Source organism: Geotrypetes seraphini, chromosome 3, assembly GCF_902459505.1.
Source record: "Geotrypetes seraphini chromosome 3, aGeoSer1.1, whole genome shotgun sequence".
Lineage (NCBI taxonomy): Eukaryota > Metazoa > Chordata > Amphibia > Gymnophiona > Dermophiidae > Geotrypetes > Geotrypetes seraphini.
Genome location: NC_047086.1, coordinates 48,379,600 through 48,394,527, shown reverse-complemented (window position 1 = coordinate 48,394,527; position 14,928 = coordinate 48,379,600). Strand labels below are relative to the sequence as shown.

The following is a 14,928-nucleotide window of genomic DNA, read 5'->3' as shown; positions in this document are numbered from 1 at the left end:
CATGGAGAAACAGGGGGTCCAAAAATATCCTATGTGTCACAAATAGAGAGTCATGTGGAGAACAGCATAAATATATAAAATGATTAAAATTTGTGAATTGAAGGCAAAGACTTCTTCCGGGCTAACGCACAGTGTGAGCACCGTAACTGTTGACAGGATATTTTTGGACCCCTGAGGAAGGAGTATTTCTCCGAATCACAGACCGTTTTGGGTCCATACTCCATGTATATGAGAGTCACTTCTTTGGATTACAACTTTATATAGTTTTTTAATAAACATTTCTGTACCTTGTACATTGTAATCTGCAGTCTTTTTTTGTTCTTGGTGTTCGCCTTTTATTGCAGACCTGTTGGATTTCTCTTTGTTTTGTCTAACTCCTAGGCACCATTTGACATGGTTGTCAATCAGCCTCTAGCTGCCATTTATAGAACTGTGCCTAGAAGCGCCTAAGCTTTCTTAGACGCCAGTAGGCATTGCAATCCCTTTTTTTATATATACGTTTTTCCAAACAAATACACTCTCTGGAAACTCAGATCCATTAAAGCTTATTTCGATACAGCGGCATTCAGAACCCTAGTCCAATCCCTCGTACTGAGTCTACTTGACTACTGTAACATCGCCTATTTAGCAATTTCCCAAAAGAACATGCAGCGTTTACAATTGATGCAAAATGCAGCGGTCAAACTGATCTTTGGGCTGAGGAAGTTTGACCACGTGACACCCTACTACCGGCAGCTGCATTGGCTGCCAATGGAGGCGTGCATAAAGTTTAAATTTGCCTGCTTCTGCTTCAAAGCACTACACGGACTTGCCCCTAAATATATAACTGACCTTTTCATCTTCTCAGCCAACAGACACAAGAGAAGCTCACATTCCAACTTCGTTTCTCCCCCAGTGAGAGGTTGTAAACTGAAAAAACACCATGAACATCTTCTCTCGCACCAAGCAGCATCATGGGGTAAAGACCTAGAACAATTGCTTTCGCCCACTACTTATGAGGAATTTAGGAAACGTCTGAAAACACACCTGTTCCTAAAGTATCTAGACAACTGATCCTCTCTTCTCTCTCCCCTCTATAGCGATTAACTTGTTCTATTGATCACTCTCTCCTCAAAAATGTATTTCCTGTCCTATTAACCCTCTTTCTTCCTCCCCTCTTAAAGTCAATCAATTTGTACCTTTGCTTAATCTTTGTAAACTGCATAGAACTTCACAGTATTGCGGTATATAAGCTGTTATTATTATTATTATTAAGGAGCTCTCAGTTTCCTGAGCTTGGCATTTCAATAGACTGCACAAGCGTTTGGCAGGCAAAAGGTTTCTTTCATCGAGCTCCTTAAGCCACCTACTCTATGTATAATATGTGCATTTTTATGATAAAATGGTAAAAAACAAGCGACACTTAGCTTTAAACTGAGTCACTGATTGTGAATCATGTACCAAACTGTGTAACATGAACAGCTGGCCCTACAGGACCCGTTTCGCCAATTATGGACTTCTTCAGGGGTCTAGTGTTCAGGTGTGAACAGCACTACCTGTAGTATACGGGATTGAAAATGGCGCCGGTTGTTTGGTTGGTAAACGTTTAGGATTTTTTCCATTGTTTTTGAGTAGTGAGCTACTGTTAAGACATTATGTTATCATTAACTCTAGTTCTAGTCAGCCTCACTGTTTTAGGCACCATATAGAGAATCGGACTCAAAATGGCTCTTTGAGGCTTCAGGTTGAGATTTTGTTCAAGCGTTTTTAGCGCGCGCAGAATTTTAGCGTGCGCTAAACCCACACTACGTGGCTAGAACTAACGCCAGCTCAATGCTGGCGTTAACGTCTAATGCGCGCAACAATTCTGCGTGTGCAAAATGCGTGCTAAAGCCGCTATCGCAGCTTAGTAAAAGGAGCCCCTAGTTACTAATAACTGAGAATAACAGTAAAATAGCACGTATTAATGGTTGAAGTTGATAACGTCCTCCCTTCAAGCAACTACAAACAAGATTTTATTGATCAAAATAATCTCCTGAATAAGAATCAGTTTAGTTTTAAATCAAAGCATAACACTGAAACGTTTTAGATACGTGTAAAGCCAGCTTTGATTATGGGTACTTGGACGATCAGACTTTTTGATCTTCCAAGTACCCATTTAGGCCACTTTTGGGACTTTTTAAATTATTATTATGAGCCCCCAAGTAATAAAACAGATTTTATGCTACTTATCCTAGATATATGCAGTGGATTTCTCCAAGCCATCTCAATAATGGCCTATGGATTTCTCTTTTAGGAAATTATTCAGATCTTTTTTTTTTTTAAACCTCGCTAAGCTAACTGATTTCACCACATTCTCTGGCAATGAATTCCAAAGTTTAATTACACATTGTGTGGAGAAATATTTTCTCCAGTTTGTTTTAAAACCACTACTTAGTAGCTTCAGCACATTCCCCCTAGTCCTAGTATTTTTGGAAAGAGTGAACAAGCGATTCACATCCATCCTGTCCACTCCACTCAGTATTTTATAGACTTCTATCATATCACCAGTGAGCTATCTCTTTTTCAGACTGAAGAGCCCCAGCTGCTTTAGCCTCTCCTCATAGGGAAGTTGTTACCCTTCTCTGTACCTTTTCTAATTCCGCTATATCTTTTTTGAGATATGGCGACCAGAATTGCACATAGTAGTCAACTTGCGGCCATACCATGGAAAAATATAGGGACATTATAACATTTCCATCATTGTTCTCCATTCCTTTCCTGAAGAAAGACATCATGGTATTAGATTTAGGTAGTCTGCACAACCCATTGCAGTTCAGTAGAGAGTGATGTGACAATGCCATTTCAGTTGAAAGACCCTTTATCTGATAATGGGGGAGAAAGCCAGTGATTCCATTGGTGGCATCACTATGGGGGGGCCTGAAGAACCTACCCCCCCCAATTTGGGCTTAGGCTCCCTAAATATTTCCGCAACTGTTGCAATGGCTGGTGGGATGCCCAAGCCCCACCAGAAGAAGAGGTCTTCTGCTTGATTTCCCCAGAGAGGAAGTCAGCGGCACATTTCCAGCCACCAGTTCTGGCACCCCCCTCCTGCAAGCTCAGTTTAAGCGCACAACTGATCATGTACCAGGAAGTGTACAAGGTGATGGGGGCTGACAGCAAATGCATGCCCCCCCCCTCATAAATGGATTTCTGCTACATTACTAGTCTCCTTTGAGTGCTTTTTAGTGAGTGCAAAAGCGGTTTTTAACGTTGGGAGCATCGCAGATCGTTCAGCACACTGGCCTGCCCTAAAAACCACTTCCGCAGTTTTGACCAAAGGGGGGGGGGGGAGGCAGTGATTAATTGTTGCTGTACTTGCTACATTGATTTTATAAACAGGTATCATTGCGAACCTTTGATTCATGAATCCCAAATAACTTTTCCTGTTCTACCACCTCCTTACTGCATTGCATTCCCTGTCTAAAGGAAACCCACCAGTAAGTCCTTTTCTTTATTCCCTATCCAAAGTGGATGACTGTCAAAGGAAAACGTAGGAAACTCATACATTATTTAATGAATATCCACTATTAAAAACCCCCAAATTAACAAGCTGGTGTTCACTGTTGACTATGATAAAAAAAAAAACAACAAAAAAAAACAAATACATCATCTCCATTAATTTGTTGGGTTGGATTTTTTTTTTTTTTTCCTATAAATGGTATAAATTTCACGAAAAAAAAAAAAAATTATAGTCTGATGATTATCATAAAAGCCACCAGGAAATGTCAGGCTCAAAATCCTTTGAATGCTTTATCTGAAAAATGCATGAGACAGCACTAATTTCCCCTGCCACACACAGAATCCTTGTTCCAGCCTGCGATGACGACAGGCTATGCAATTCAAATATTACGCAGAGTTTCTCTGATATGCTAAAACCTTCTTTGTAAGGAAATGTCAATCCAGTTATCGCGCTTCAGTCTGTGGGAGGTCATTAGTTTCTAAAGCATGTGCATGTGGCCATGGAAACAGCAACACAAAGACCTTACAATTTCTGAAGAGCTACTATTTCCCCTTTCCTGGCATTTGAAACACTCCCCAATGTTACAATAACTGAAGAAGTCATACTCTGAAGATCCAAAATAAATTGTAAAGTTTCTTTCTTAAAGTCAAATGTACCCATGGCTTGAGCTTCACTTCATGCGTCTGTCAAGAGGACTCTGTCCTTGACAGCGCATGCCTCAATAAAATTTGTTAATCTATAAGTTATCACCTGCTTGTGTCAGGTCTGTTACACCAGACTAAGATATGGCTACCCCTTTTTAAAGTTTCCAAAAGCCAGTTTGACATTTAAAAAATATTGCATTCTTCCTGAAACTCTATAGAAAAGCTGCTGATGTTACATCTTCTGTCCCTGATAATGTCACATAGTCACACCTTCCTCCATCAATAATCCAATGATTTGTAGCACCCACTTCATGTCAGACACAGTTATAACAATGGAATGGCGCTAGGGCTGACAACCTTTACTTCTAAGTCTGCGCAACCCAGTAAGAGCAGAATGAACCATCTGTTCAGTTTGTGCCACTCAGGCTCCTCAGGTCCTGCTTTTAGGATATAACCATCATAAATTGCATTGGTATGGAAGCGTGGTGAAGGGTGAGAAAGGGGGTCAGGGTGGTATTGAGGTGTGGTGAAGGGTTAGAAAGGGGGAAGATGCTGATGGAAGTGGGGGGAAGGGAGAGAGTGAAATGCCAGACTAAGAGGATGTGGGAGAGGGGGGAGGGGGAGGCATAAAGTTTCTGGAAAGTGAATAGGAGAGAAGATGCCATATAGAAGGGGCAGAGAGAGGATAGACCGTGGATGAAAGGAAGAGACTGACAAGAAGATGAGGAAAACAGAAACCAGAGAAGACAAGGTAGAAATTTTTTTTTTTTTTTTTGCTTTAGGGGAGATGCATTGCTGTTTCTGTGGTGTTGCATTGTATGCAGAGTCCAGCTTCTTGGTGTGTCAATTTAATCTTTGTCTATGTATTTTTATTCTATCTCCCCATTTACAAAACTGTAGAGAGTTTTTTAGCGTTGGCTGTTACCACCATGGCTAAAAACCACACTACAGTTTTGTAAAAGGAGGAGGGGTTAGTTTGTTATTACATATTAGGCGAAGATGTTTTCTGTGTTCTGTGTGTTCGAAAAGACATGGTTTTCTGTTAGGATTGACTGTGTAGGATTGATCTGTACTAGTCTGGCTTGTTTAGTTTTACAATGGGTTTATTGACGTACTGCTCACTGCGGTATGTAAGATGCTGCCTTTTCCTAGGGTACATTCTTGTGTGACGTGTGGATTGTTACTAAAAATCATGTTTTTCGTACAGATGGTGTCAAAAAATTATGGGCTACAGATGCTAGGTACGCCACTGCCTGGTGGTCCAGTGGTGGGCTGGGACAGAAGGGATCCCTCCCATCTCCTGTCCCGGCCAACTCTGACAATTTTTGTTACCTCCCTTCCGCCTCCCCCGGATACATTTTTGAATCTCTTGTGGTCTAGCGGTGTACCGGGCAGGAGCAAGCTTTCTGATGCTCCTGCCCAGCGCTGAGCCCCTCTGAATGGCTGCTGTGAGTTCTCGCAGTCCAGGGGTGTACCGGGCAAGAGTGAGCTTTCTGCACTCCTGACCGGCACTGAGACGCTCACCGAATGGCTTCCGCAAGTTCTCACAGGACTCACGAGAACTCGCAGCAGCCATTCAGGGAGCAACTCAGGGCCAGGTAGGAACATGGAAAGCTTGCCCATGACCAGTACACTGCTGGGCCATGAGAACTCAAGGCAGCCATTCAGGGTGCAGCTCAGGACCAGGCAGGAGTGCAGAAATCTCACTCCTGCCCGGTACACCGCTGGACCACCAGGGATTCAAAAAAGTACGCAGGAGGAGGCGGGAGGAAGGTAAATAAATTGTCAGAGTTGGCCAGGTCATATGGCAGGCCCAGTGGAGGCCTGCACAACATCAGGAGAGAGGGGAAATAGGATACAGGGAAGAGGTGGGACAGGGTGCAGAACCTGGCAGGGAGGGAGGGGGACAGGGTGGAGAGCCCCATTTAGGGCAGGAAGGGGGACAGGGTGCAGAGCCTGGTAGGGAGTAAGGGGGGTTGGGTACAGATCCTGGCAAGGTAGGGCACATGAATATTAACCCCCTCCCCCCAGCTTATATTTGAATCATCCTTTTTTCTTCCTTTTTGGAGGGAAAAATGGTAACTTGACCTATATTTGGCTCATCTTATATTCGGGCATATACAGTATGTTTCCAGCCACCATTTATGGCACGTGAAGGTCTGGCTAGTGTGAGCTGCTTATGCTTAACCTGAGCTACAAAATCTCTCAGTGTGCCTAACATTTATTTATTGGGATTTATTAACTACTTTTATGAAGAGATTCATCTAAGGTGGTGCACAGATTTAACACCCTCGGGTATTTTGTCTCAATTATTGTTTATCATTTATTAAGGCTTCGTATACTGTCGAATCTAGAAAAGGTCTTTTTTTTTTTTTAAGTGAGTTTTCATCATCAGCACCTTAAATATCTTATAAGAGCCTTTTGCCTGAATAGCAACAGAAAGCTGATTCCACAATGTGGGAGCAAAACAAGAAAAGGCATTCTCCCGCGTAAGCACCAGGCAAGACACGGAGGATGAGCGGAACGATAAACTATGATTCGAAGAAAAGTGACGTGATCTCCCAGGAACATAAGGGCAAATCTTGGATGCATGGAGAATCTTTTGGGAGATTTATTTTTGCTATCCTCTAAGCAGAACAGTTTACCTAGTCCTTTTAACTGTTACATAATCATGCTGTCACTCCTTTTTGTAAAAACCTTTCTGTTCTCTTTTTCTTGTTATTTAATGGCAGTACTTTATTCCATTACTTCTTCCTTCATTTTATGCCAGATGCATGCTCATATCCTAATTGGTGCCAAGTAACATCAATAATTGGTTATTAGCGGCCAATTATTACTCATTAACAGCTTGTTGCATGCACATCTTGGGATTGTGCCTAAATTTGGATGCCATACATAGAATCCAGGGGATACTGAATAGAATTGCCCTTCACACATGTAGCTATGCATTTTAAATTAAACCACTTAACTATACAGATAGCAGATGAATATCACCACTAGCCAAAGAGCTTCACAAACCCCTTTGCTCTGCCGAAGAGATTGAAATTACGGGGTTTTCTGAAGCAGCCTTGCCGCAAAACGCGTCAAAATCCACACAGCAGCTCAGCTCCAGCACAGATAAGTTTTATATTTTTCAATAAGCATATAGTAGCAGATTAACTAACGGCTATAATATGATGTTTCAACAAGTGCTGTGATTGAAAAAAGAAGAGCAACTTTTACAGCTAGGGTTGGGACCCAAAGTGTGGTCCCTAATTTCTGGGAACACCCCTGATCCACCTATGACCCGCCCATGGCCACATCCCTTTTGGGTTGCATGCTTGGAAATATAATAATAATAATAATAATAACAACTTATATACCGCAATACCGTGAAGTTCTATAGGTAAACTTATAGAACGGGGCATAGGGCTGAGCCACATGTAAGTCCTAATTGCAGTCAATTAAACGCTTATTAACACTAATTATTGATTGACAGCACTTAATTGGCTAATTAATTTACATATGGATCCAGCATCCATACCCAACTTTGGGTGACCTATATAGAATCTGAGGAATATTGCTGCTGAAGATTCACGGATTGGGATGCAAACACTATCTCTTTGAATATCCAGCCCATGACTTTAAGTGAATTTATTAAATCATTTTTTCCTACTACTGTTCTTTTATAAAACACAGTCTTCACATGCAAAGATCTTTTCCACCTATTAACACAAGATCTGGCTTTTAATCCATCATGGCAGAGTTAACTATTATTGGGAAGGGTTCTAAATTACACTTCCAAAAATTATAGGCTGAGTACCTCTCAGACCTTTGTAACCTAAATTTTTTTTTTTTAATATTAACCTGCCCTTTAATCTTGCAAAATGAAAATTAAATGCATTTAATCTGTTACACAATCAAAGTACAGTATGTGTTTGTCATTTCATAACCTGCCTGAGGGTAGAAAAAAGGAAATTCCTGGCAGTTCTGTTCCAGCCACCTCCTCATCCCCAGGGTACGTAGATTACTAAAGCAGCAGCGCTCAGATACAGTTACCGTCTCCTGCATTCCCAGTTCTATCCCTCCTGCATTTACCAGTGCAACGGAATTCTTGGATACGGCATGTGGTTTTGGCACCATTCGTTTCATATAATCAAACAGCTAGGGAAAAGATCTTCCTGCAAACCATATTAGTCCATAGGCATGTCCAAAGCCGGGGTATGTCACGCTTCAGCAAAAACAATAGCAAAGGAGAACTACAGAGCTGCCCAGTCTGCGGTTTTCTTCCTCACAAAAGTCCTTTTTGTCTGCATGCAAGCAGTTCGTGGACCCTCTAAGCATCACCTCCCTCAACTCTCCAACCACAACGCTGCAATAAAAACAGCCCGCTGAATAAGAAGCATTTCCAGATGAAATAGCAAATTCCACTTACTGGAAAAAAAAAAGTTCTTTGCATCTCAAAAAAAAAAAGTTTTTCGTCAAAATTTCAGCCTATCCAAAATCCTGATGTTTAAACTGAGGTGTGGTCCATTGACCAATTTTAATAATTGTAATTAAATGGTTTATTCTCCTGTTACTGGTTTGATTTGCACATCCAGGGAAGGGGGGTGGGTGGGAGAGAGAGGGATATTATATTTGGATTTGTTCATTAATTACATGTATGTACTGTTGTATGATTTATTGAATACATTGAAATTAGGGTGGGTGGGAGGGGGTGAAAATGGTTTCTCATATATTTATTGATTGATGTAAATGCTGCTTTTCAAATTACTGGTATGTACAGTGGTACCTCAGTTTACGAGTGCACCGGTTTGCGAGTGTTTTGCAAGACGAGCAAAACATTCTCAAAATCGGCGCCTCGGAAACCGAGCGCGCCTCGATTTGCGAGCGCCCCCCCCCCCCGCGAACCGGCACCCTCCCCCCGCAATCCAGCACTCCCCGCCGGCATCGGACATCCCCCCACCGCCATCAGGCACACCCCCCCCCCGCTGCCATCGGGCACCCACCCCCCCGCCGCGACCTGAGGTCCCCCAACCCACCCGAACCCTCTTCTTACTTCAGTGTAGCCTCCACACCGGCACCAGCATGTCCTGCCGGTGCCCGAAGATCTGCTTCCTGTGCTGGGCCTTGAGCATGTGCGCATGCTCAAGGCCTGAGAGTTCACGTTCGAGAATGTGAACTCTCAGGCCTTGAGCATGCGCACATGCTCAAGGCCCAGCACAAGAAGCAGATCTTCGGGCACCGGCAGGACATGCTGGTGCCGGTGCCAGTGTGGAGGCTACACTGAAGTAAGAAGAGGGTTCGGGTGGGTTGGGGGACCTCAGGTCGCGGCGGGGGGTGCCCGATGGCGGTGGGGGGTGTCCGATGGCGGCGGGGGGTGCCAGTTTGTGGGGGGGCCTTCGGGGGGGAGCAATGCCGGTTCTCGTGGGGGGGGAGCAGCGCTGCTGGCCTCGGGGGGGGGGAGTGGAGGGTGGGAATCTATCAAAGCGAGTTTCCATTATTTCCTATGTGGGGAAACTCGCTTTGATAAACGAGCATTTTGGATTACGAGCATGCTCCTGGAATGGATTATGCTCGTAATCCAAGGTACCACTGTATTTCTTTATGCACTGTTTTTAGGCTGAAAAATGAATAAAGATATACAAAAAAAATTTCAGCCTATCAACAGCTATATGCCCAAATTTAGGACTTAAAAGGGGGGTCTGATAGCAGAAGCTTTTGCTGGATGCTTTTCTATTAGATAGATGCAATTTGTATTATAATTAAATTTCTACTTTGTGGTATTGGTTCCTTTATGAATGGTTTCCTTTGCCCACGTACATGTACCAGAAGACTTGAGTGTGAATTTGTGAGTGGTTGTATTTGAATGGGATATCAGAAAGAAATGTGTGTGAAACATGTGCAGACAGGACTACAAATACAAAGTATTATGAATAGCCTGTGTGGGTGAATCATTCGTGTTGAATATCACAGTGCCTCACTTGTCTTAACATTCTGAAAGCCATGAGAATACATAATGCTGTCTGAGAAGTGAATATGAGTGGTCGCTGAAAAGTTCTCAACCCAACATCTGGAAGGAGTGGAAATGTAGTGGGCAAAACTGAAAGGAGTAATTGTAAGAGCGACAAACCTTTTTGTGAGGCAAGTAAGTAAACGTAAGAGGAAAAGAAGGCCGCTTTGGTTCTCAAAAGTACCGGTAGTAGCTGAGAAGGTAAGGAATAAGAGGTTAACTTTCATAAACTACAAAATATTGCAGAAAGAGGAAGACAGGCAAAAATATCTGGAAAAGTTAAGAGTCTGGTCGTGTAGTCAGGAAAGCAAAGATGCAGATGGAAGAAAAATTGATGAAACGGTAAAACGGGAGACAAGATATATTTTAGATATATTAGTGATAGGAAGAAGTACAAAAGTGGCATTGTGAGACTCAAAGGTGAAAGGGAGAAATATGTAGAAGCTGATAAAGAAAAGGCTGAATTGCTTAACAAATATTTCTGTTCTGTGTTCACGGCTCTCTGCCGCCTTCCGTGCAGTGCGAGCCCGCGGGTTTACAGCGGGGCTGCACTTTGGCGTGCAGCCCCACTTTAAACCCGCGGGCTCGTATTGCTCTCCCCTCTGCCCCGGGGCTTCCGCAGTCCCTGAAACAGGCAGCGAGATCGGGGCAGCAGAGAGCAGGGAAGAGGCGGCAATGGAGCAGGAGAGTCGGTAGAGAAGTCGCTTTAGGAGTTGATCGGCCAGCCCAGCCAGATCAAGAATTTTGTGTTGTGAATCGCTGCCTTCCCTACTTTTGAATGTCCCTCACCTCATTTGCATGCGCGGATCAGAGGATGGTCGGCAGAGAGGTAAGTGAATCGGGCCGGAGGGGAATTTGGTCGCTAAGGGGTCGCAAAACGATCGGTACACGATCAGTTTGCTTTGTGAATCTAGCCCTAAGTGAATAAAAGTTACAAATATATTTGGGTAGAAGGGTGTTTATGGGTATGATATGTGCAGAGGGAGGGTAGTTAAAACAGCTTCTTCCACGGTTTCTCCTCCAACAGGCTGCAACCATCTTTTTTGTCAAGCTGAGAAGACTATTTGTTTCTGCCAAATATCTGTAGAATGTCTAAATGTATAACAGTTTCTGCTCAGGTGTTTTCCATGACTCACCATCCCGTGGTCACAAAGAATTTCTATGACTCAAGGTCTTAATGATTGAGCACTTTGTCCAGTTTTGGAGGTTACACTGACAAAAGAACAATTGGTAAGAGAAAGGCAGTTTAAAGGATGGCTCCCAAATTCATTTGAAATCACATACAGTCACGTTTCATTCTAGTGCATAGTGATTAGATAACGGGTAACTTGTAGGAGATTCCTCTTTGAACATTCACTCAAGTTACACCAGTTTTAAAAAAAAAGTACACAGATATCTTGTCTTATCTTGGGTAGAATTATGTAGATATGTGTGTATATGTGAAAAGTCAATAAACACACACATACCCCCGCTTCTATTAAACTGCGCTAGCAGTTTTTAGCACGGTGAACTGCGCTGAATGGCCCGCGCTGCTCCTGATGCTCATAGAGTTCCTATGAGCGTTGGGAGCAGCACGGGCCATTCAGCGTGGCTCTCTGCACTAAAATCTCCTAGCGCTGTTTAATAGAAGAGGGGGTTAGTCTACCACCAACAAAAGCCTACTTCCCCAAAAACCCAAGTGCCCATATTATTTGAGCATTTAAGGGCTTGTCCAACTGACTTTTCAGTTTAGCCAAACAAGCCCCAATTGTTGAAATTCCTCCACTGTCACTGGATAAATTTGTTGAATTACAGTACTCTCCCGAAATTCAAGGGGGTTCCGTTCCAGGAACCCCCGCGAATTTCAAAAAACCGCGAATGCGGTTTTTAGGCAGAGGAGACAGGAGAGGGCAGCTGGAGAGGCAGGAGAGGGCAGCCGGAGCGCCGGCGAGTGAAGGAAATCACTCGCTGTATGCTCCTACCGCCTCTTTCTGTACTAAAGTCGGGCCTCACCAATCAGGAGCTGCTTTGACACACAGCTCCTGATTGGTAAGGCCCGACTTTAGTACAGGAAGAGAAGAGGCGGTCGGAGCATACAGCGAGTGATTTCCTTCACTCGCTGGCGCTCCGGCTGCCCTCTCCTGCCTCTCCAACTTCCCTCTCCAGTCTCCCCTGCCCAGTCATTCCCCCATTGCTCCCAGCATTGCTGTATTCCTGTTTTGATGGTGTGTTCGCAGATTCCACGCACTGGCAAGAGATAGCTTTTCATTCTGAGCACAGCACGTTGCTATCCTTACTCGCTCACTGTGGTTACAGAAGTACACCTAACATCCAGCCAGATGGAGAGAGAAGAGGCAGTCGGAGCATACAGCGAGTGATTTCCTTCACTCGGCGGCGCTCCGGCTGCCCTCTCCTGCCCGGTCATTCGCGGTCAGAAAATACCGTGAATGACCGGAACCGCGAACCACCGACCGTGAATTCATGGGGGAGCACTATAATTGGTTGATCAATTGATTTATTAAGCTACCTGTATGAAGACACTCACCCAAAATGATGATTCATCCCTAGCACATCAAAATTGTCCTGGTAACTTGGCATAGCCAAATAGTCGATCAAAAGTTAAGCAGACAACTTTGGGTACTCTCTATATTCAGCCCAAGTTGATTCAGGCTCAATATTTGAAAGATAAGTGGATAATGATGCACACTTAACTTTACCTGGACACTGGTGGCTAAATATCGGTTTCAAAGGAACAATAATAGCAAGAAGAGAAGATGACCATAACTCAGCCAGGATCTGGGCAGCACACGAAGCTGATGTCAGTCAGTATGGCCCAGAGGTGAGTGCAGAAGAATTGCTCCTGTCCCAGCTCACTGCTGGACCACCAGGGACCTAAGGTAGGCCTGGGGGGGGGGGGGCGATGGGGAGGGGAGGGCTAGGCTAGTTGCCGAGGTGAGAGTCACTGTGAGGAAGGGAGGGATCAGTTGCTCTTGCTCCATGCATAGGCTCCCCGCACTACTGGACCACCAGGGCAGTAAGGACTGGGATTGGAACCAGGACTGGGAGGAGGGAAGGGGGGCTGGCGGGCTAGCTGGTTGCAGAGCCAGCAGACAGGACACCTCAGGAAAGGAGGGGCCAATTGATTCCTAAACCTTGTGCCACATTTGTGGGCAAAATTTTCTGACAAGGTCTGAGCTGGCATAAGCGCTGATTGGTTTGACAGCTCAGACATTCCCTCCCCCCCACCAATTTAAAAAAAAAAAACCAAATTGAAGGACAGCAGGAGGGATGTCCACTCCCTTTTGCCGCCAGGATCCATGTCCCACCAACAATCCCCCGACACCCTCGACATCCCTAGCAGGAGGGATGCCCACTACCTCCTACCACCACTGAGTCCCATCACCCTCATACCTTTTTGAAATAGGACGGTTGAACAGATCCTTTTGGCCGGCAGGCCCGCCTCTTCAAAATGGTAGGCCTTCCCCTTCCCAGTGTATGATTGGCCCAGGTGCCTAAGGTCCCTCCCATCAATGGAGAAGGCGGTGAATACCATCAGTTGAGTTTGAGACTACTTTGAAGGATGTTAACAGTTAAAACAGTTTGTACTTGTTGTTTTGTTGTTAACCACTGAATGCTAGCAACCAATAATTGAAGATAACTGGTACCCATTACAATTTTTATATGCATCTGACTCTGATTTGGCATGTCATGGGCATGGCAACAAGTGATGTGCACAAATTATAGACTACAATCAGTTGCGCACATTGCATGGCACATGTAGGCACAGCCACTTACACCAGCCACTGACCTCTTATAAGTAGGCATGTATAACTTTTGACACACCAATGTGGCTTTGTGCTAGTATTCTATAACAGCTGAGAGATGCCTTTAAGCCATTATAGAACTGGGGCTAAGCCCGTCCCATTGTGACACCTACAAGGACGAGTCAATTTATAGAATTGCCATCAGCTCTTCTACTCCTTACCTTCAGTTGTGGAACCTTCTCCAGTCAGTGCAGTTCCAGCTCCAGAAGCATACAGAGGTTTGACAGACAAAGAATACTTAGTGCCTGGATCCAAATCTTTCAATGTCGCAGAGGTGACATTTCCTGTTAATGTAATCTCCTTGGAATCATCTCCAGCTTCTGGGACGTAAGTTATTAGATAGCGTTGCACTTTGCCTGGAGCTCGATCCCATGCCATCTTCATAGTAGTGGTAGTTGGGTCAAAAACTCTCAAATTTCTAGGCTCTCCTAAGACTGTAAAACATTTAAAAACATGAATTTTGAAACTCCAACAAGACCTTTGAGATCAAAATGATAAAACATTTTGAAACCCACCAGACAGGACTTAACAAAGATTGGCTTTTTCTCGCATTACAAAACATAATTTTTACTGCTCTGACACCTTCATATCACCCTTCCTTATCTCCCTATCTTCAACCCTCCCCTCCTTCTTCCTGTAAGACTGTTATTTGAATACTTTGGTGTTTTACTCTTATATACTGATAGCTGTCTTCATTTGCTTATCTCATATCTGAAGAAGAAGGATTACCTTTGAAAGCTAATCTAACCATGCTCTAGTTAGTTGGATTCTTTTTGTTTTGTTTTATTTCTTCATATTATCTTTAACAGTGGACTAGCACGGCTGCCGCACCATTTCTCTGAAACGCCAACAAGAATAATTAATGTGATACATATTTAGAAGCAGAGCGAATAAGAGTTTCCCAATTGTTGATTCAAGCATAATTTAGCAGCCCTTCAACTAAACCACATTAAAGCAGTTAGGGGTACATGCTACAAAGTTAAGACACTCTAAAAATTACATTCTAAA

At 43.8% G+C, this 14,928-nt stretch overlaps 1 protein-coding gene across 3 annotated transcripts in view; it reads right to left on the bottom strand.

The window, feature by feature from the left end:
* COL12A1 (collagen type XII alpha 1 chain) overlaps positions 1-14,928 on the bottom strand; it is a 413,394-nt gene that overhangs the window by 265,037 nt on the left and 133,429 nt on the right. For 2 of the 3 annotated variants that reach the window (XM_033936132.1, XM_033936135.1), the window contains exon 13: positions 14,082-14,354. The exons of the other annotated variant lie outside the window; for it this stretch is intronic. In XM_033936132.1, coding sequence (XP_033792023.1) covers positions 14,082-14,354 — 273 coding nt within the window. The remainder of the gene's footprint in view (positions 1-14,081; positions 14,355-14,928) is intronic. 3 annotated transcript variants of the gene reach the window in all.